The sequence below is a fragment of the Neophocaena asiaeorientalis genome, unplaced genomic scaffold (assembly GCF_003031525.2).
Source record: "Neophocaena asiaeorientalis asiaeorientalis breed wild unplaced genomic scaffold, Neophocaena_asiaeorientalis_V1.1 scaffold134, whole genome shotgun sequence".
Taxonomy (NCBI): Eukaryota; Metazoa; Chordata; class Mammalia; order Artiodactyla; family Phocoenidae; genus Neophocaena; species Neophocaena asiaeorientalis.
In genome coordinates this window covers 12,385,043-12,407,545 of record NW_020185339.1, presented here as the reverse complement: position 1 = coordinate 12,407,545, position 22,503 = coordinate 12,385,043, and the positions used below count along the sequence as shown (strand labels likewise).

The 22,503-nt window shown below is 39.5% G+C and overlaps 1 protein-coding gene, 1 long non-coding RNA gene and 1 pseudogene across 3 annotated transcripts in view; 1 reads left to right on the top strand and 2 right to left on the bottom strand.

Annotated features, from left to right (window-relative positions):
* Positions 1–502, bottom strand: part of LOC112394328 (uncharacterized) — a 3,163-nt gene extending 2,661 nt beyond the window's left edge. The window contains exon 1 of the long non-coding RNA XR_003002115.1: positions 87–502. This is a non-coding gene — a long non-coding RNA (uncharacterized LOC112394328). The remainder of the gene's footprint in view (positions 1–86) is intronic.
* The window catches only part of KCNMB4 (potassium calcium-activated channel subfamily M regulatory beta subunit 4), a 62,193-nt gene continuing 39,702 nt past the window's right edge, over positions 13–22,503 (top strand). The window contains exon 1 of the mRNA XM_024737093.1: positions 13–398. Within this exon, the coding sequence (XP_024592861.1) occupies positions 63–398 (336 nt within the window). The 5' untranslated portion in view covers positions 13–62. The remainder of the gene's footprint in view (positions 399–22,503) is intronic.
* Positions 9,595–10,336, bottom strand: LOC112394357 (hypoxanthine-guanine phosphoribosyltransferase pseudogene; annotated as a pseudogene). Its single transcript, XR_003002118.1, has one exon. The product of XR_003002118.1 is annotated as a hypoxanthine-guanine phosphoribosyltransferase pseudogene (transcript).

Here is a 22,503-nt window from a genome sequence, read left to right as displayed (position 1 = left end):
GGCTCTGCGCCGGGGGCGGGAGGGGGCGGGGGGAGCGTGCCTGCCGCCGGGAGTGGGGGGCGATGGCGAAGCTCCGGGTGGCTTACGAGTACACGGAAGCCGAGGACAAGAGCATCCGGCTCGGCTTGTTTCTCATCATCTCCGGCGTCGTGTCGCTCTTTATCTTCGGTTTCTGCTGGCTCAGTCCCGCGCTGCAGGATCTGCAAGCCACGGCGGCCAACTGCACGGTGCTGTCGGTGCAGCAGATCGGCGAGGTGTTCGAGTGCACCTTCACCTGTGGCGCCGATTGCAGGGGCACCTCGCAGTACCCCTGCGTCCAGGTCTACGTGAACAACTCCGAGTCCAACTCCAGGGCGCTACTGCACAGCGACGAGCACCAGCTTCTGACCAACCCCAAGGTAAGGACGCCCCACGAGGGATGCCTCGCTCCTGCGGAGATTTTGAGGTTTGGGGGGAGCATCAGTGTTAGACCCTTCGCGGGGTGGCTCGGAGTATGCTCGCGTTACCAGGAGGCGACGAGGCTTCGCAGGCTATACTCAAACCAGGAGTAAATACATCGGGGAGCCCCGGGCCCCCCGGTCCTTCAGGCGGGTTTGTGCACGGCGACCCGTGCGTGGTGCCCGGAGGCTTTCTTTACACACCTGTCTTGCCTGGTCCCAGATTTTGAGGCCTTGGCCCAGCTTAGGTTAGGGCCCTAGAGGGTTGACTTTGGAGAAATTCAAGGAGCCGAAAGTTAACTTTTCCTCCGGTTAAAGCCAGTGCGTAGCGGGGATACACCTACTCCGGCGCATGGTCAAGGTCCGAGCTCCCACTGGCCGCGTCCAGAACTCGTCTTGGGAGGTGCAGGGAGTCTTTTAGCCCCTTGAAAGGTGTTAGAGGTTTCCTTGCCTTTTAACTCTTGACAGACGTTTTTAACTTGTGGTCCAAAGATGAACTTTCGTGGGTTGACAAACGACGTGGAATCAAACGCGAAATTCTGCGTAGATCCATTTTGGGCGGGTACGGCGGACTCCTAGTTTTCATGAAATAGATTGTCAGAAGGGTCTAGAGGCAGCCTAGTGACTCCTAGGCTCTGTGTGTCTAGAAACAATTGGGAGCCACCTGGGAAACGGCAAAACTTTCTGAAAATAGAAAACCGTCCGTGAAATGTACCGAATATTCCTTCCTTTGCAACTTTTTTAGTTCTCACAAGCAAAAACGAAAAAACCTGGTTAAGACTCGAGGGATGGAGAGCAGAGAGAGGGACGCTCAGAAAACTGTTCCCAGTGGAGAAAAAAACTTATAAAAAGCAGTGTCCTCAGTCTGTGAACTAATTGAGCTTTGTAGTGCACCTGATTTTGCAAGAAGGCTTTTCTTTCGTTTTTTCTTTCTTCTCTTGGCCTTTTTTGCTCTTCTTGTTGCTTAACTATCAAAGTAAAGATGTGTATCTTCTTTAAAGTTACTGGCATTTTCCCTCTTTGTGAGAGCAGTGCTTGAAGATCAAGCAAGAAAGCTGTCCAAAGGGAATGAGTCTTGTGTACACAGGAACAACTTTAAGTGTGACAGGATATAATTATATCAATCCAAAAAAAGAATTCTATCTCAATAGTTTACAAGTATTTAAAATAAGCTTATCATTTCTCTACAGTAAACCTCTTGTTCTTGTCTCCTAAACAGTAAAATCTTGAATTGGGGAAATTTTAAAAAGGGAATTCCTTTAAAGAAAAGTATATGACTTCTCTTAAAAAAGATGCTCTTGCTGACAAAGGAAGAGGACCTTAAAAATGAAGATAATATATAAGCAGTAAATATAGAAGTACAGAATTTAGATAGAGTATAATGTTCAAAGTCTTGAAGAAGCAATAATGTTTCAAAGACAAATGTTGTAAATTAATCTGCTCAACGCTCAGGAATTTCAAAACAAATTGCAGGGTTTTAGAAACATCACTTTTTTCAGGATTAAATCATTAATATAAAAGAAAGGTGTCAAAAAGAAATAGTGATTTAGAAATTATATGGTAGTTCATCATTTAAAAGGTGTTGTTATAATTGGTGAAACATTGCTAATTAGTTGAAGATTGTGGTTCAGGCACTAATAAATTACATACACGTTTTTCAGTCAGTGGCTAATATCTAATCAAGACATTGAGAAGGTAGAATTTACTACATAAAGGGTGTTTCACAATTTCCAGGTAATTTTGAAGGATCTGACAAAAAAAATAAATTGGGATTTAGGACATAGATTTTTAAATCACTTGGAAGGAGTGGTAATGCTTTATATGTAATCCTAGGATTTGATATTTCTCTCTTTTTGTTGCAAATAATCAGTTTTCTTCCAGTGCCAGTTTGGATCCTGGCAACAATCGTTTTGAAAAAGTATCTGAACAAAATAAGATTTTATAAAGTAAAGTATACAAGAAATGACAGAACTGCAGAAAGATATGTTAATGTTACAGAAAATGATGAACAACATTCAATTTAGTCAAGGTTTCCTCGGCCAAAGCAGTATATATGTCTTTATCCAAATTATGATTGCATCGTACCATTTATAGAGCATAAGTATGTTCTTTTGCAGTCACTTTTTGACTTTTGAGCAATGAAGTGCTCAATTTGGAAATTCTCGTAAGCAATTAGTGATGGAAAAATTCAGCTCAACCAAAATATTGTGCCAGAGTCCAGTATGTAAGCAGAATGTTTCCACAGTGCCTTTGCAATTAGGCAATACCCACAGCCGGTTGCTGTTGCATCTACCCAGACCTTACCTTTTTATTGAAGGCCTGGGTGCCCCACCCATTCTCTTTGTAGAACGTCTAGATTCCCTACAGTGTCATGGATCCTAATCACCTTCAACTTTCTCTTCTTCATGGCCCACTACCACAAGAAGCCATTTGGGAAATCTCTTTTTAGAAAAAGAGAACAAGGACTTTCTCCCTTCCCTTGAGTTCGCTGCATTAGATACAGTAAAAAGCAGGGAAGGGGAAAGAATATTGCACATATCTAACATCTTCAGCCATAGACTACTAAAGAAGACAGTGTGAATAAATTTGACCTTTGACTAATAATTTCTTTAAAATATCTTTAAGTCCTATTCAACTTCTGTTTTGAGTCATATCCTTGTTTCTGAAGCAATCACTGTATTCAGCCATGTAATATAGTACTCAAGTCAGTTATCCTAATTATCCAGTCAAGTCCTAATTATCCACAGGGCAAGGATCTGCTCTTTGAATTGACCGTAGCAAAATCTAAATTTGGGGTCAGCTTCCTCTGACTACTGTTCTCATCACTGCCTTATCTCTTTGTGACTAGCAGGTGTGTGTGCTAAGAGGTTTGGTTCTCATCCATGGCCATACATTAGAATCACTGGGGGAACTTTAAAAAGACATTCTGGGGTCGGGGGGCATCCCTGGTGGCACAGTGGTTGAGAGTCCGCCTGCCGATGCAGGGGACATGGGTTCGTGCCCTGGTCCGGGAAGATCCCACATGCCGCGGAGCAGCTAGGCCCGTGAGCCATGGCCGCTGAGCCTGCGCGTCCGGAGCCTGTGCTCCGCAACGGGAGAGGCCACAACAGTGAGAGGCCCGCGTACCGCAAAATTAAATAAATAAATTCTGGGGAGTTCCCTGGTAGTCCAGTGGTTAGGACTCCATGCTTTCACTGCCGAGGCCCTGGTTCAATCCCTGGTCAGGGAACTAAGATTCCGCAAGTTGCGTGGCACGGCCAAAAAAACAAAAAAAAAGATAAAAAGAAATTCTGATGCCTGGGTCCAGCCTTCACAGATTCAGACTTGGTCTTGGGTGGGTCCTGGGCATTGATGTTTTTAAAAAAGTTCTACAAGTAATTCTAGTCTGTAGACAGAGTAAAAATAAACACTGGCTTAGAAAATGTCCTCATCTGTTGTGCAAGAAAAGTAAAATAAGAACTGAAAGGGTTCATTGTGATTAACATTTGTGTGTTTGGGTTAAACGATGTTACTGATGCTACTGAATATAGGGAGTTGGTTTGAAAGGGGGGACTCAAATTCTGAAGGAAAAGAAGAGAATCATTTAAAATTAGTTTAATGTAAATGAAACGAACTTACGCAGTTCCAAACATTTAAAATTGGTTTAATGTAAATGAAATGAGCTTGTGCAGTTCCAAACATTTGCTTTTGCCTCGTTGATTACATTGGATTGCAAAGAAAAGATGAATTTTTAAAACCAGCCTCTTGTATATGGAACAAGAGAGAGCAGGTGATTAGAGGCAATATGTTTTATTTTTGAGTTTTTTTCTTTCTCTGATATGAAAAACCTAGAAAGAGAGGACAAACATCTATTTCTAAGAAACCAGTACTACTGTAAAAGTAAGAGAAACGCATTCAAGAGAATAAAAACTTAGGCAAGAACTAGAAGAGGCTTCAGGCTTTAAGTATATACCCTGAAATTGGATGTAATGAACTACAGGGAATTGTGGCTTAGTTACCTTCTTGGTATCCTACACATCCATACTAGAGTGCCTCTCCCCCCAGCACACACACACTTCCTGTGTAGATGGTGTGGTCTGCTGGGGTTAATTTATGAACTCCATCCTTGAATTAAACGTGCAATATTTTGTGCTCTAGGGAGGGCCATCACATCAAAACTAAGTAATAGAAGGCTCATCTGAATTGTGACAGCTTGTCTATAGTCTTTATTTCTCCATGAAAAAGTGGCTTACTATGGTTGTTTTTCCTCTGGTGATGATATGAAGTAATACTGGGGATGTACATAAAATTTAATTCCATAAATACTTCTTCAGCATCTATTATGATCAGAGAACTGGGCAAAAAACAGGAGGACATACAAAGATGAGTGCATTCATTTAATAAATATTTATTAAGTGCCACTTTGTGCTGTGTGTGTGTGTTTCCAGGTTCTAGGACTGGAATAGAGATCAGGCTGGAACCCAGGGCACAAAGATCAGAGCCCTGGGGGTAAGACAGGAGAGTAAATTGGGGCCAATAATGTAAAAGTCCTTGACAGATAGGATGGGTTTGGTGGACATTGAGAAGCCATGGTAGGAAGAGTAATGCCCCCTACCAAGGATGTCCACACCCTAATCCCCAGAACCTGTGAATATCTTATGTTACACAGCAGAGGGGAATTAAGTTTGCAGATGAGTGAAGTTTGCTAATCAGCTGACCTTAAGATAGGGAGATATCCTGGTGGGCCAAGTATAATCACAAGGGTCCTTAAATGTGGAGGAGGAGGTCAGAGGGATGCAATTTGAAGAAGGCTCAACTGACTGTTGCCAGCTTTGAATACAGAAGGAGGACACAAGCCAAAGAATGCAGGCAGTCCCCTTTTCCAAGGGAGTGGGAAAAGGCAAGAAAATGGATTCTTTCTTAGAGCCTTCAGAAAGGAATATAGCCCAGCTGGTGTCTTGATATTAGTTCAGTGAGACCCATTTTGGAATTCTGACCTACAGAATTGTAAGATAGTACATTTGTGTTGTTTTGAGCCACTAAATTTATGCTATAACAGCAATAGGAAACTAATACAGAAGTCAAGGAAGGCTTTTGAGTAGGTGACTAATATGATAAGATATTTGAAAACTTGGTCAGATAATATCCACTTATATTATGGCTCTTTAGAAACAATCTAATCTGTAGGCTGCTAGGATTTTCCTGTCTGAGATTACTTATCATAATCCTTCCCTGACATCCATTTGTGGATGCTTTTATGAAGTTCCCAATTATTTGTAAGAACTCCCAAAATTATGTATCTCAAACTCTAATCAGAAACTTTTTACTTTTATAAGAGAGATTTGTGATGTTACAATATATTTCAGTTAAAGTTTGGAGGAAAAATGCATATATTTTATCACAAACTTGCCTCAGAATTATAAAGATTTTTACAAGTTGTCAATTTTGTTTATCAAAAATGTTTTTGCTACTCATTTATGAATGAAGATGTCAAGTTTTATTTACCTTGGGTTTAAAATTTTTTTCCCCGTCTTTAGCAGAATTTCATATTGAGTTCCTAGATAAACAGTACATTTCTATTACAATTATCATAAATATTCGCAGTAAAATACTGAACAGAATGGTTTTTACTATTACATATGTTTCTTACTATTCCTCATGCTGTGCCTTTAGTATTCTCTAGGTCACATAAATCAATGTGTAAAAATGTGTACTTTTGAGTTTTAGTAATACCCTCTTTTCTTTTAAAATAAACACTTATAAAATTGAAAACTGGAATTCCCTGGTGGTCCAGTGGTTAGGACTCGGTGCTTCCACTGCAGGAGGCACAGGTTCAGTCCCTGGTCAGGGAACTAAGATCCCACAAGCCATGTGGCATGGCCAAAAGAAAAGGTGGAGGGAACTACTGCTTAGTGAGAGTAAGATCTATTCTGATTATAATTACCTCTGTTTCCTCTGTTACAAGGAGAAAAATGGCAAAAGAAAATCATCTTTATCTCTCTAACACCAGCTTCTATTCTGGAATCTTTTGTTTCTATCAATAGTATCATTATTCTCTGGTATTAATACATTATCAATTTTCACTGCCACTATCCTGGTCAAAGATATTATCATTTGCTTTGATTATTACAGTATCTCTTTACTAATCTCCTTATATCTAGTCAATTTCTTCCTCCAAACCAATGGTTCTCAAAGTGTGAGCAGTGGATGAGAAGCATCAGCATCATCTGTGAACTTGTTAGAAATGCACATTCTCAAGTCCCATCCTAGACCCATTGAATCAGAAATTTCACCCTAATTTCTGATTTAGTGGTTCTGTGTTGAATTCAAGAATTTATACAGTAAAAAATGTATATAACTACCAAGCTAATAAGTGGGGAAAATGAAATAATATAAAGCAAGCCATTTTTTAAAAAATGCAGTAAAAGAAAGTAAAAAGAATGTAGACAGGTAGAATAAATTTTTTTATAAAGGTAGTAGATTTAAACCCAAATTTATAATTATATTAAATATAAATGGACTAACTCTTACAATTAAAAGGTAGAGATCATAGACTGGAAAACATACAAACATCAACCCCCCAAAAAAATGAAGAAAGAAAAGCTGGAGTACTTGTATTATATGAAATACAGTAGACTTTGAAGCAAAAAAATGTTACTAGAGATAAAAAGGGACATTTCATAATTATAAAAGTTAATTCAACAAAATATAACAATTGTATATTGGGAAGTACCAAAAAATATAACCTTGAAATACATAAAAACAAAAAAATTAAGGCAGAACTATGTAGAAATATCTCAAGGGAGAAATATACAAGTCTATCATGATGAGAGATTTTTAACACACCTCTGTTTGTAACTGATAAACAATCAGACAAAAGCAATATCAATACACATCCAGCAGATTTGAATAACATGTTTAACAACTGACCCAACTGACATATATAAAATAGTATATCCAGTAGCAGCAGAGTGCATATCGTTTCAAGTGCCCGCATAACATTTCCCCAAACTGATCACATTCTGGGCCATAAAGAAAGCCTTCACAAATTTCATAGCAGTGAAATAATAAAGATTATATCCTCAGTGAAATTAAGCTAGAAATGATTAGATTTTACTGAGAGACATAGAAGATGTGGGAAATTCATTAGAGAAAGAGTGACCTTATGAATAAATGGTGCTTAAGCAATTAGCTCTATGTAAAAAAGAAATAAAATGTGATACATGGGGCTTCCCTGGTGGCGCAGTGGTTGAGAGTCCGCCTGCCGATGCAGGGGACGTGAGTTCGTGCCCCGGTCCGGGAGGATCCCACATGCTGCGGAGCAGCTGGGCCCGTGAGCCATGGCTGCTGAGCCTGTGCGTCCAGAGCCTGTGCTCCACAACAGGAGAGGCCACAACAGTGAGAGACCCGCGTACTGCAAAAAAAAAAAAAAAAAAAAAAAAACTTCAAAATACCTCCTCCCCACAAAAAAAAAAAAAAAAAAAAAAAAAAAGTGATACATACTTCACACCCATAACAACAAATTCCAAGTGGAATAAAACCTAAATGTGAAAAGAAAACTATAAAACTTCCAGCAGTTGGAATAGGAAAATATCTTTATGACATATGCCTAAGAAATATTTTCTCAAATAAGGCTTAAAGAACAAATCATAAAAGGAAAAGATTGATACATTTGAACATGTTAAAACGATAATTTCCATATGACTAAAATTATTGTAAACAAAGTAAAAATGTAAGCCACAGACTAGTAGAAGATAATGGTAAAACAAGTAATCAGCAAAGGACTATCCAGCATTTATGAAAATGTCTACAAATCATTAAGAAAATGACATATGACATAATGGGAAAATCAGTGAAGGTTATGTACAGTCAATTCATGAAAAAACTCAAATGGTCAATAAATGTGAAACAATGCTGTATTCCAATAATCTCAGGGAAATTCAAATGACAACAATAATGGAATACCATTTCACACCCATCAGATTGGCAAAACTTAATGTTTCATAAGACCAGGTGTTGTTGAGGTTTTGAGAAAATGTTAAATCCTACTGATTGCTGGAAAATTGGTTCAACCACTCAGAAAAATAAACATACTAATAGTATGTGTAACTGAAGTTGTGCATACCTGACAACCACTGTGACAATCAAGTGAAGTGACAACAATTTCACTTCAAGGAGCTTACCCTAATAAAAATATAACATGTATTCAAGGAAGTATATATGAGGATTTTCATTGCAGAGCTGTTTGTAGTAGTGAAAAAGTAGAAACAATCTAATTGAATTTATTCGGATATTGGATGGGGTACTTTATTTATTTTTCTTTTAAAGAGACAGCCTTTATTTTAAGGATTTTTACATTGAAGACTTCAAAAAGTGGTAGGTTTTTAGAACTTATTGACCTGTATTTAAAAGGAACTGTTGACAGAGTTTTACCAGAAATAAAGTGGGAAAATACAGTTAATACTACTGAAACCTACTAAAATAATTCCAGGACATATGGTTTATCTGACATAACGATACCTCTAAATATTGCCACTGATATGAAACTGACTGCTTCTTACTTTTCTAAACACACAGTGGTATAATTAACAATATTCAATCACTTCTGTTCTTTCCTGAATATATAAAAATTAAAATACCAATTAAAAAACTATTCTTCTTGGACTTCTCTGGTGGCGCAGTGGTTGAGAGTCCGCCTGCCGATGCAGGGGACGCGGGTTCGTGCCTCGGTCCGGGAGGATCCCACGTGCCGCGGAGCGGCTGGGCCCGTGAGCCATGGCCGCTGAGCCTGCGCGTCCAGAGCCTGTGCTCCGCAATGGGAGAGGCCGTGGCGGTGAGAGGCCCGCGTACCGCAAAAAAAAACAAAAAAAAACAAAAACTATTCTTCTCTTTAAATGTTTCTTACAGATACAATTTCAATATTTTCATTCAATAGTGGTGTGGTTTAAGAGATTTTTCATTCACAAGTCAAACAATCCACCCAAAGGGAACTGATAGTCTGTAGGTTCATAGTGCAAATAAAGAGTTTGGGAATGAAGCAACTGACTTTTCTAAAGTACAAAACAGATAAAATTCTTAGAAGATACATTCAATAAGCTCTACTAAGCAACTGGCCACAGAACTAGAACATTTGATAATTTTCCTGGTGAATTCAATGGGATTCCAGATGTTTCCAAACTCAACTTGAACTCTCATCTTCAGCTTTGTATTTTGCTTTTCCAGTTTCGCTAATGACACAAACATGATTCAAATCCCTGAAGTATTCATTATAGTCAAAGGCATATCCTACAGCAAACTTGTCTGGAATTTCAAGTCTACCAAAGTCTGGTCTATATCCAACACTTCGAGGGATCCTTTTCACCAGCAAGCTTGCAACCTTGACCATCTTTGGATTATGCTGCTTGACCAAGGAAAGCAAGGTTTGCATTGTTTAGTGTCAATTGTATCTTCAACAATCAAGACATTCTTTCCAGTTAAGGTTGAGAGATCATCTCCACCAATTACTTTTATGTCACCTGTTGACAGGTGACATAAAGATAAAATCTGCATTTTATCTACATAAATTTTATCTACATAAATCTTTATCTATATAAAGATAAAATCTACAGTCATAGGTATAGATCTATCACTATTTCTGTTTCAGTGCTTTGATGTAATCCAGCAGATCAGCAAAGAATTTATAGCCCCCCCTTGAGCACACAGAGGGCTACGATGTGATAGCCTTCCATCTCCTTCATCACATCTTGAGCCAGCCGTTCGGTCCTGTCCATAATTAGTCCATGAGGAATAAACACCTTTTCCAAATCCTCAGCATAATGATTAGGTCTACAACATAAATCTAGGTCATAACCTGGTGCATCATCACTAATCACAACGCTGGGGCTGCGAGTCACCATAACGGAGCTGGCTGGCGCGGGCTGATGGCAGTCTGCTATTTTTTTAAATTAATTTTTATTGGAGTATAGTTGATTTACAATGTTGTGTTAGTTTCTGCTGTACAGCAAAGTGTGGGCTACTTTAATAGGAACCTCATAACAGTAACCTAAACAAAGGAACTACTAGGATTTTTTCTTTTGTAAATGTATGAGCTTGTAAGCAGTCTGTCGGGCTGTGCCGTTCTGATCTGGAAGGTCATTCAAACACCCAGTTTCTTACTGTCTTGTTGGTCTAACCGTCCCTTAACATGGTTTTCCTAACTTCATCACGTCTGCCTTTTAGGCAGTGAGCAGAGTGAAAGAGAAAAATAAAAGGCAGGCAGCTTCCTTTAAAATATATATTTCAAATATTGTAATATTTGCCCTTTTAACGTGTACAGGTTTTTGGTATATTCACAGAGTTGTGCAACCATCATGGCTAATTCCAGAATATTTCCATTCCTCCCAAAAGGAATCCCAATTCCTCCAGCTTGGTCATGGTATATAATCCTTTTTATATGTTCCAAGATTTAGTTTAACAGCATTTTGTTGAAGATTTTTGCATCTATATTCATAAGGTATATTGTTGTGTAGTTTTCTTGTGATATCTTTGTCTGCTTTTGGTATCATAATAACAGAATGAGCTGGGATGTATTACCTCTTCTTCTTTTTTTGGCAGAAGGGTTTATGATTTTGCACCATGGTCAAGTGGGATTTATTTTAGGAATGCAAGGTTGGTTAAACATAATAAAATCAATGTAATACAACATATTAATAGAATAAATGACAAGAATCACATGCATGTATATGCAGGAAAAATGTTTGACAAAATCCTTCCTTGACTTAAAAAATCAACAAACTAGGGATAGAAGGGAACTTTGTCAACCTGATAAAGGGAAACTATGAAAAACCCACAACCAATATCATACTTAATGATGAGAGACTGAAAGTTTTCCCCTAAGATCAGGAACAAGACAAGGATGTCCACTCCTGCCACTCACGTTCAATATTGTACTATACGTTTTAGTCAGGACAATTAGGCAAGAAAAAGAAACAAAAGACAGCCAGATTGGAAAGGAAGAAATAAAAGTATCTCTATTCACAAATCACATGATCTTGTGTATAGAAACTCCTGGAGAATCCCCTAAAAAAAAAAAAAAAGCTATTGGACCTAGTAAATTCAGCAAGATTGCAGGATACAAAGTCAATATACAAAAATCAATTATATTTTTGTACACTAGCAATGAACAATCCAAAAGTAAAATTAAGAACACAATTCTGTTTACAGTAGCATCAAAATAATCATATACTTAGGAATACATTTGACAAATTTAACAAAAGAATGTAAGACTTGTACCCTTACTACAAAACACTATTGAAAGAAGTTAAAGAAAAACTAATTAAAGATAACCTTTGTTCATAGATTGGAAGACTGAATATTGTAATATGATGGCAACAGTTCCCAAATTGATCTATAGATTCATTACAATTCCTATAAAAAACTCAGCTGGATTTTCTTTGTCAGAAGTTGACCAGCTAATCCTGAAATTCAGATGAAAGTACAAGGGACCCAGGATAACCAAAACAATCTTGAAAAGGGAGAACAAAATTGGAAGACTCACACTTTCCAATTTTAAAACTTACTAGAAAGCTATAGTAATCAGGACTGTGTGGTACTGGCATAAGGAATAGATTCCAAATCTATGGAATAGAGTTGAGAGTCCAGAAATAAATGTATACATTTATAAGTGATTGATTTTGACAAGGGTGTCAAGAGCATTCAACAGAAAAAAAAAGTCTTTTTAACCAGTGGTGCTGGAACAACTGTTTATACACATGCAAAGGAGTGAAGTTGGACTTCTACTTCACACCATATACAAAAATTAATTCAAATTGATGAGAGACCTAAATATAAGAGCTAAAACTATAAAGCTCTTAGAAGAGAGCATAGGTGTACATCTTTATGCCTTTGAATTAGGCACAGTTTCTTAACATGACACAAAAAGCATAAGCAATCAAAGGAAAAATAGGTAATTGGACATAATCAAAATTTTAAAATGTTTGTGCTTTGAAGAATACCATCAAGAAAGTGAAAAGACAAACACAGAATGAGAGGAAATATTTGCACATCTGATAAGGGTTGAATATCCAGGATATATAAAGAACCTTTACAACTCAATAACAATAATAACAAAAAGACAAATAACCCAATTTATAAATAGGCAAAAGTTGGGAACAGATATTTTTCCAAAGAAGGTATACAAATGGCCAACAAGCACATGAAAATATGTTCAACATCATTAGTCATTAGGGAAATGCAAATCAAAACCACAATAAGAGGGCTTCCTGGAAAGGCCCGCGTACCGAAAAAAAAAAAAAAAAAAAACACAATAAGATACCACTTTCAACCCACTAGAAGACTATTAAAAAATAAAAGACAATAACAAGTCTTGGTGAGGGTGTGGAGAAATTAGAATCCTCATACATTGTTGGTAAGAATGTAAAAGATTTGCAGCTGCTTTGGAAAACAGTTGACTGTTCCTCAAAAAGTTAAACAGAATTACATATGACCCAGCAACTCCATTCCTAGGTATATACCCAAAAGAAATGAAAACACATGTCCACACAAAAACTTGTACATGACTATTTGTAGTAGCATTATTTATAACAGCCAAAATGTGGAAATAAATCAAACGTTCATCAACTGACAAATGGACAAACAAAATGTGCTATATCCATGCAAGAAATTTTATTTGGCTATAAGAAGGAATGAAGTGTTGATACATGCTACAACATGATTGAAAACGTGCCACGTGTGAGAAGTCAGCCACAGAAGATCACATATTATACAATTCCATTTACATGAAATGTCTAGAGTAGGGAAATCTATAGGATGATTGGGAATGATAGCTAAAGGGTACGTATATGGTGTGTTCTTGGGGTGATAAAAACATTCTAAAATTGATTGTGGCGGTGGTACACCTCTGTGAATCCACTTAAAAACATTGAATTATACACTTTAAAGGGGTGAATTGAATGGCATGTCAGTTATATTTCAGTAAAGCTCTTACCAAAAAATAATGTTGATGGGAGATTTACTTTGCAAATTTGGCATTTCAAATAACTTGTAAAGAGGTTAAAACTTCCCTACTATTTGGAAAAATATGTACTTTAAAATATTAATTTTCCAAATAAAATTTATTTGCAAAATACTCAAAAATTATTTAGAAAATTTTTAGTTAAAATAAAACTATAATTTTGATGGAACACATTCTGAATGTACAAAAATAAACTATGAAAGTACTAAAAATATAGATGAATATTTACATAATTTGGGCAGTGGGCAAAGCCTTTCTAAGGCTAACAAGAGCAAAAATCATAAAAGAATACACTCATTTATTTAATGACATAGTAAGAAAAAACATATTTTAAAAAAAACATTAAAATTGAAAGAAAAATGACAAATTTGGGAGAATATTTGCACCATGGTAGAGCAATAATTCAAAACTCATTATGTGAAGCTGTCTTAGCAATAAATGATCATCTCTTCTGTATAAGACTAGGTGTGATGGTTAATTTTCTGTGTCAATTTGACTGGAGCTAAGGGATGCCCAGATAGCTGGTAAAACATTATTTCTGTAATGAGAGAAATCCCAGAAATGTTACTTTAAAATAAATGCTCTGTGGAGCACACAGGGCACGACTAGAGAATACAGCTGAGAGGATCAGTGTGTTGGAGATGAAGGTACCGACTTGAGAAAACCACAGTGTGTTGTACTTGTATACCTGCCTCACCCATACCAGTTTACGTTGCCACAGTACTGAAGGAATGGAAAGCCTCTTCTACGGTTCGTGTTCCAGGCACCACCTTAGGTTTCACTAATTGTGTTCATGGCAGAGGTGCACACATAGCAGACCTTTAGAAGCTGCCTGGTAGAGTGGGAAAGGCTGCAGTGTTGAAATCGAGGTACCTACACCTGAATCTAGGTGTGCACCTCTGGGCCAGTCACTCAACCTTTTTTCTTAAACAATCCCTCAATTTTCTTTTTCTTTTTTTAAAAAATTTATTTATTTTATTTTTGGCTGCGTTGGGTCTTCGTTGCTGCGCGCGGGCTTTCTCTAGTTGCGCCGATCAGGGGCTGCTCTTCGTTGTGGTGCGCGGGCTTCTCATCGTGGTGGCTCCTCTTGTTGTGGATCACGGGCTCTAGGCTCACGGGCTTCAGTAGTTGTGGCACGTGGGCTCAGTAGTTGTGGCTCACGGGCTTAGTTGCTCTGCGGCATGTGGGATCTTCCTGGACCAGGGCTCGAACCCATGTCCCCTGCATTGGCAGGCAGATTCCCAACCACTGTGCCACCAGGTAAGCCCCCAATCACTCAACCTCTTGATCCTCAGTTTCTTCACAGACTGAGGATTATTGATAATACAGGTTATAGGTAATATATGGATAAATATGATCCAAGAAGGTAGAATCGATTAATACTTGTGGAATAAATAAACCTTGGCATTTGCATTTTTAAATAATTACTGAGGCATCAAGTAGGGAAAATTTCACGGGCAGGGAAAGAGTTTAGGGAATTTGTCACAAACTTTGTAATACCGAGACAACAGCTTAGTTTCTGGTATCTCAATATTTCCAACTCTCCATTCCTTAATCTGCATAGCTGTTAGGAAAATATCTACTTGTACAAATCTTCTACCGGTTGCCTAATTTTAAAATATCTGTAGAATCATTAATTCAACAGATGTTTATGGAGGACCTGCATGTGGCAGGCACACTATTCTAGGTTCTGGGGAGGCAGTGGTAAAAGAAATCCCTGCTGGGTTGGACCTTACTTTCTGTGTAGTTGTCGGAGGGCTTTACACAGTACTGGGTGTGTGTGTGTGTGTGTGTGTGTGTGTGTGTGTGTGCGTGTGTGTGTGTGCGTGTGCATGCACTTACTGCTTAGTTCTGAGGTGACATCCACCTCCTCCATCCATTGAGCTTTCTTTCTCCCATACCCATGTGAAGTACTGAATGTCTGTTTTCTCCTGGTTGATGTCAAGCACCTTGCCCTTCAGTGTTTTTCAACAGATACTTATTTGATTTTGCAGAGCCGCTAGGTGGAAAATAAACAACACAAATTTATGGCATTAAAATTTTGCAGAGCTTCAAAATTTCCATTGGAGGGAGTTCCCTGGTGGCCTAGTGGTTAGGATTCTGGACTTTCGCTGCCATGGCCCCGGTTCAATCCCTGGTCAGGGAGCTGAGATTGAGATCCCACAAGCCAAGCAGCACGGCAAAAATTTTTAAAAATAAATTCCCATTGGAGATTTATTGAGCATGTTCAGGGAATGCAGAATATTTTTTCAGAAAGGTAAGTTCAGATATGAATACTCAGCAAGTTTAGTTACCAAAGAAATGCTCTCCAAAAGCACAAAATTAGAAACAAGAATGAGGGAATAACAGTAAATATAGGAAAAGTTAAAATAATTTCAAGTGAATACTTTGATCAAATACAATGCCAGTAAATTTGAAACCATAGGATGATATGGTAATTCTCTAGGATAATACAAACTTCCAAACTAAACAATCTAATAGTGATTTAAAAAAAAAATAGATGACTTACCATAGAGGAAATGGAGGAAGTTCTCCATAGAACTAGTATTGGGACTCCTCTGTCCCAATCCCTTTTGGCATCCAGAAACAACTGTATTTAACTATTTTTGTTTTCTGTTTTTCCTAGTATTTACCTCCATGTTTCTAAACAGTAAGCTCTGTGATGTATATATTTTATTTTTTTGATTTTTGTTTGTTTTTATTGGAGTGTAGTTGCATTACACTGCTGTGTCAGTTTGATATATATATTTTAGACACAATTGCCTGCCTATGATTGAATCTGAGGATTTAGCTTTCTTACACCATCCCATTCCATCTCATTTTCCCCCCCTTCATCCTTTAAATATCATAATTTTTGGCTAAATTAGCATTGAGTGCTTAACTTATTTTTACTTTGTATTGTTCGTGGGTTTTTTTGTTTGTTTTTTTGCGGTACGCGGGCCTCTCACTGTTGTGGCCTCTCCTGTTGCGGAGCACAGGCTCCGGACGTGCAGGCTCAGCGGCCATGGCTCATGGGCCCAGCCGCTCTGCGGCATGTGGGATCTTCCTGGACCGGCACGAACCCGTGTCCCCTGCATCGGCAGGCAGACTCTCAACCACTGCGCCACCATGGAAGCCCGTATTGTTCGTTTTTATTGCAACTTTTTATGTTCTTTGAGCTGATAATCATCCCCTTATAGTATTTTCTTACTTCCTTGTATACCTTTCTCTTACTTTAACAAAATTCTCCCACAGAATTGTAAAACTCCTTTGCACACTGTTCTTCATATACTTATTCATTATACGTAACCATTTCATTTTACTTTTTTCTCTTCTAAAAAAACTTACCTGGCATAACTTTTCTGAACTCCTTTAGCCTACTGCCGCAAACCGAACTGGTTGCACCTTAGGCCTGCTCTGTCTCTCCTCTGTTAGGTACTCTGTTTCCTTGACCCCATGCCTTCTTCTTTATACCTTTGCTTTGATGGAGTGCATCCTCAAGTAGCTTCCTGAGAAAGGGTGCATGGGAAGTATACCTTTTGGATCTTATGTATTGTTCAGAGTTCTGTTTCTGAGGCTTTAACATGCTCTAATCTGTTTACTCGAAGTGCAATTTATTATTTGTTATCTGGTGCCCATAAATCAGTGTAGGTCTATACCTCCAACATCATGCCTTTCAAGAGAAATAAACAGTCAGGAGTTCTGCTCAAAGTTATGCTCAAACTGAGCTCAAATTTTCTCATCCATCAAAACTGGTCATAGGCTTCAGGTACTCCCTAGCACACTGCAGAGTACTCCTGGAGGTATGTATGTCTTGGTATGAGAAAAACAAGCCCACATTAACAACTGCACATTAGGACAAGTTGGGGAAAGCCGCAGTACAAAAGAGAAGGTGCGTTGGGAATGCGAGCCATTTTCTTGTGAATCTTATTTGCCTGCAGGACCTGCTTTAGCCCTGAAAACCCCACCTATATGTCTCAGTGGGTCAAATAGCCCAGTATACAATGGATAGCATGGTGACTGGGTGTTGCATGTTCAGGCATTCGGTAACAAGCCAAGGGTTTCTCAAAAGGAGGATAGTGATTTGTCAAAGAAAGCATGAGTTTGATTTATGCTATCAGAGCTCTCTACAGGCTCCATCTATCCCTCCAATCTGGCACAGACACCTTGGATACCATTGGAGGCCCTGGGCCACAGAAGTCAATCAAGAGAGCTTTCTGTAGCCTGGAGTGCCTGGAGCGGGTTCTCCTGCTCTGCCTGCCACTGAAAGCTGGCAGGTAAATGGGTTACTCAGTAAGGGGTCAGAGGAGCAATCCCAAATGTGGGGAAATGTTTCCTCCAAAGTATAAAGGATCCATCAAGCATTGTGCCTCTTTTTTAGATTTAAGGAATGGAAGGTACAGCAATCTGTCTTTCACTTTGAAGGGGATATCCAGAAATTCCCTGTGCCACGAGACCCCCAGAAGCAGCACTGAAATAACAGGCCACTGCATTTCCCACCCTCTGGCACACCTGTACTTTACCAAGGAATCTAGGGCAGTTTGTACTCCCTGATTTCTGATCAGCATGATCTCCTCAATGTACAGACAGTATGATGTTCTGTGGGAGGGCGACGGGTCAAGGTCCCTGCACACTAGAGCATGACGTCCAGAGAGAGTTGAGGTAGACCCGGGTAAGACAGTAGTCTACACCGTCTCTGCCAGATAAAAGCAAACTCTCTCTGGTGCTCTCTGTCAAGGATGGAGAAGATAGCATTTGTCAGATCAGTCACCATAGAATAGGCTCTGGAGGTAAGTTGAATTGCTCCAATAAAGAGACTGTATCTGAAACAGCAACTGAAGTAGTTACCACCGATTCATTTAACAATACAGTCATTCTCCAAGACTTGTATGTCTTCTTCAAGAGCCAAATAGGCAAGTTAAACATTAATGTGGTAGGAATCCCCACTCTTGTAATCTCTGTGACTTCCCTAGGGATGCAGTAGTGGTTTATTATTTGGGGAGGAAGGAGGTAGTTTCAGTCATCCACCATAATAGCCTATCTCCATGGGTAAAGGAAGTCAGGGTAGAAATTACAACCAGTGTACGACCAGACCAAGCATGTATATTGCATCTGTAGATTTAGAATATCAACCACAGGAGAGTTCATGGACTCACTGGACCCTTTTTTAAAAAAATATTTATTTATTTTTGGCTGCGTTGGGACTTTATTGCTGCATGTGGGCTTTCACTAGTTGCAGCAAGCAGGGGCTACTCTTCGTTGCGGTGGGCAGGCTTCTCACTGCAGTGGCTTCTCTTGTTGCGGAGCACGGGTTCTAGAGGCGTGGGCTTCAGTAGTTGTGGCACACAGGCTCAGTAGTTGTGGCTCACGGGCTTAGTTACTCCACGGCATGTGAGATCTTCCTGGACCAGGGCTTGAATCCGTGTCCCCTGCATTGGCAGGCGGATTCTTAACCACTGCGACACCGGGGAAGCCCCACTGGACCCATTGTGACGTCAACTTAGGTCAAAACTCCGTTTTCCCCTGACCCCAGGAGCTCACATTCTGAGCACAGTCATACTTAGTGTCCCCAGGGATTAGGATTAGCACAGAGCCAGTGTCCAATAATACTACAAATGGCTGCCCTTTCCCCACTGCACAGCTACTCTTGTAAATGTTTGCATGTGCTCCTGGGAAAGGGTAGGAGAAGATTTTTAGTAGGCATTACTTGAGGTGCTGCCACAGGTCTTTTTCAAGAATAAGCAGCCTTGCCTTCATTCAAGGAGCTTTAGGTCTGGGGACTGGGTAAGGAGTCCTGTCTTACATCATGATGACTCATTGGACTCCACTTCATCAAACCTCAGGTTTTTTCTGGTATGTAGATCAAGTTGAACCTTAAAGGTTTTCCACATTTTTAGTCCTAGGGGTCCTATGATCTCTTAGTCACTGTCAAAAGTTATCATTGATGGATGAAATCATTTTTATTATGCTCACAAATTCTGTGGGTCATAAATACAGACAGGGCACAATGGGGACAGTTTATCTCTGCCCTATGGTGTCTGAGGTCGTTGTAGAATGCTAGGAGGCTGGAGGCTAGAATCATCTGAAGGCTCATTTACTCTCATATCAGAGAGTTGATGTTGGCTGTTGACTGGGGGGCCTTGGTTCCTCTCCACACAGGCCTTTCCATGTGATCTCTCTGCACGGGCTACTTTGGGCTTCCTTACAGCATAGTGTCAGAATTCCAAGGGCACACATTCCCAAGAGAGAGATTCAAGCAGAAGCTATGTCCTCTTTTCTGATTCAGCCTTAGAAGTCACATAGCATCACATACTCTGTAATCACAGTCTCATCCATGTTCTAGGGAAGGGAAACCCACACCTCTGAATAGAGGAGTGTCAATGTCACATTGTAAGAGCATGTAAAATAGGATGGATATTGGTGCAGCCATCTTTGGAAAATTTCATCTTCTTAAAATTTCATATTCTGCCACAAATAGGAAGCATCAATTTTTCATCACCCCCATCTATCAATCCTGGTTCTAGGGACTTATGGACAGGGCTTGTTGGTTTCATTCATGCAGAAATGATGTTGTAAATTTCATTAAATATATATATATATATATATATATATATATATATATATATATATATATATATTATATATACACACACATATATACACATTATGAGCCTATCTGAAGGCATGCATGAGCATTTAAGATGTTTTGTTTCATTTCTGTGTTCTGTGTGGTTGTAAGAGGATTGGCCATCTCCTCAAGGATTTTAAATTATCATCATAAGCCACTGAACAAATTTTTACAGGTACTGCCATGCTTAATAACTATTGAGCTTCTTCCAGATTAAAACTTCTAGTTTTGGTCTGACTTCTATTTAGATTCGACCTCTATTTTTGGCAAAGACACCGTATTTTTATTTTCCAACTCTAGAGCTGAATGAACTATTTTCTCTTGAAAGTGAAATGTTGTTCCAAACTTTTCTCAGTTTTAATAATATCACCAACTTTAGCAGTCTACTTGAATCCAGAAGTTAAATGAATAATGTTACACTACAAAAGTGCAGATGTAATACCAACACATAGTAATACATTCTAACTAAAGGAGCGTTGGGGGTGGGTGGGAATACTCTGCTGGAGGTATTGAGCAGCTTTTCACAGGGGCATGCAAGGACAGAGGAACAATTCTTCATGAGTAGTAGTTCAGATAATTTGGGCATTTTCCAATGCCATCTCCCATGCCCCTCTCCTTCAGGCACATTAGATGATTCAGTCTTTCTGGAACATCCATCACATTCCATTTCTTCTTCTTGGACTGTCACCTTCCCAACCCTTTCTCTGAGAAGCAAACTCCTGTTCAGCCGTAAAGACACAATCATGTCACCTCTTTTGTGAAGCCTTCTCTTATTCCACCCGTACCCTCCTGAAGCCAAAATGTTTGCTTCCTCTTTTGTAATCACAAAGCACTTTGTGCATATGCTACTATTACTGCACTACATGCTCCTGGGAGGGGAGGAAGAAGAGGGGTCGGGAGTAACATCTAATCTTTGTGTCCTGTACTCAGCAATCGAGAATGCTTTATTGGGGCTTCCCTGGTGGCACAGTGGTTAAGAATTCACCTGCCAATGCAGGGGACATGGGTTTGAGCCCTGGTCCGGGAAGATCCCACATGCCACGGAGCAGCTAAGCCCGGGAGCCACAGCTACTGAGCCTGCGTGCTAGAGCCCACGAGCCACAACTACTGAGCCTGTGTGCCTAGAGCCCGTGCTCCGCAACAAGAGAAGACACCGCAATGAGGAGCCCGCAAACCGCAACGAAGAGTAGCCCCTGGTCGCCGCAACTAGAGAAAGCCCACGCACAGCAATGGAGAGCCAACACACAGCCAAAAATAAAATAAATAAATAAATGCAGGTTCCTAGTCCTACTGAATCAGTCTCAGGAGGGTGGGTCTTTTTGACACAGTCAGTGGTCTGTGGACCATACTTTGATGAACACTGTTTTAGGCTGGGCACCTCTCTGTACCTGCCCAGCCTGCTCTCTCTGAAGAGCTAATTTAGCATCTCCTTAGTTATTAATTTAGCATCTCCTAACTATTCTTTTTTTTTTTTTTTTGCTGTACGTGGACCTCTCACTGCTGTGGCTTCTCCCGTTGCGGAGCACAGGCTCTGGACACGCAGGCCCAGCGGCCCCGGCTCCCGGGCCCAGCCACTCCGCGGCATGAGGGACCCTCCCGGACCGGGGCACGAACCCGTGTCCCCTGAATCGGCAGGCGGACTCTCAACCACTGCACCACCAGGGAAGCCCCTAACTATTCTTAGTTAGCCTTACTTTTCACATTTTCTAAGCCATGTATTTGACCTTCAAATTCTTCCATAAGTGTATTTCCATTTAGCTTTCAGATATGGGTGTACATTCTGGAACCACCTGCCCTAGAATTTTTTTAGCCGACATATAATTTCATGTTTGTTCAATTAACCTACATTCATAAGGAATGTGTGTGTGTGTGTGTGTGTGTGCATGCATGTTTGCACACAATTAATGAAGTCATGAGGCATGTGAAATAGTGTGTGGTTTATAAATGATTCAGTTATACTTTTTATTCCACAGCGCTTTTCTTTTTTTTCTTTTTCTTTCTTTTTGGCCGTGCGGCTTGCAGGATCTTAGTTCCCCATCCAGGGATTAAACCCGGGCCCCGGCAGTGAAAGTGCCAAATCCTAACCACTAGACCACCAGGGAACTCCCCTTTTTTCTTTTTTTAGTGCTTTTCTGATTGTATGTGTATATTGTCAGAAATGTCATTAATATTATAAATCATAGCTGACACAGAGATGTCTTACAGGATTTCAGAAAATGGAGGATTATAGTATAAAATGTAATCAAACCTGTGTTCCAGTAGATAATGTTTTAAGAATTCATTTTCTAACCAATAATTTACTTTGGAAAGTATCAAATCCACTAAACCCATTCCAGTATTATATCTTCCAATACTACTCTCCCTAACCAAGTCAAGTCAAGAAAGAAACTGGAATCAAAAAGTTTCTTCAGTTCTCTTTCTTAGGTAATGCCTATCATAGAATCCGGCCCCCAGTGTTTAAATAGACC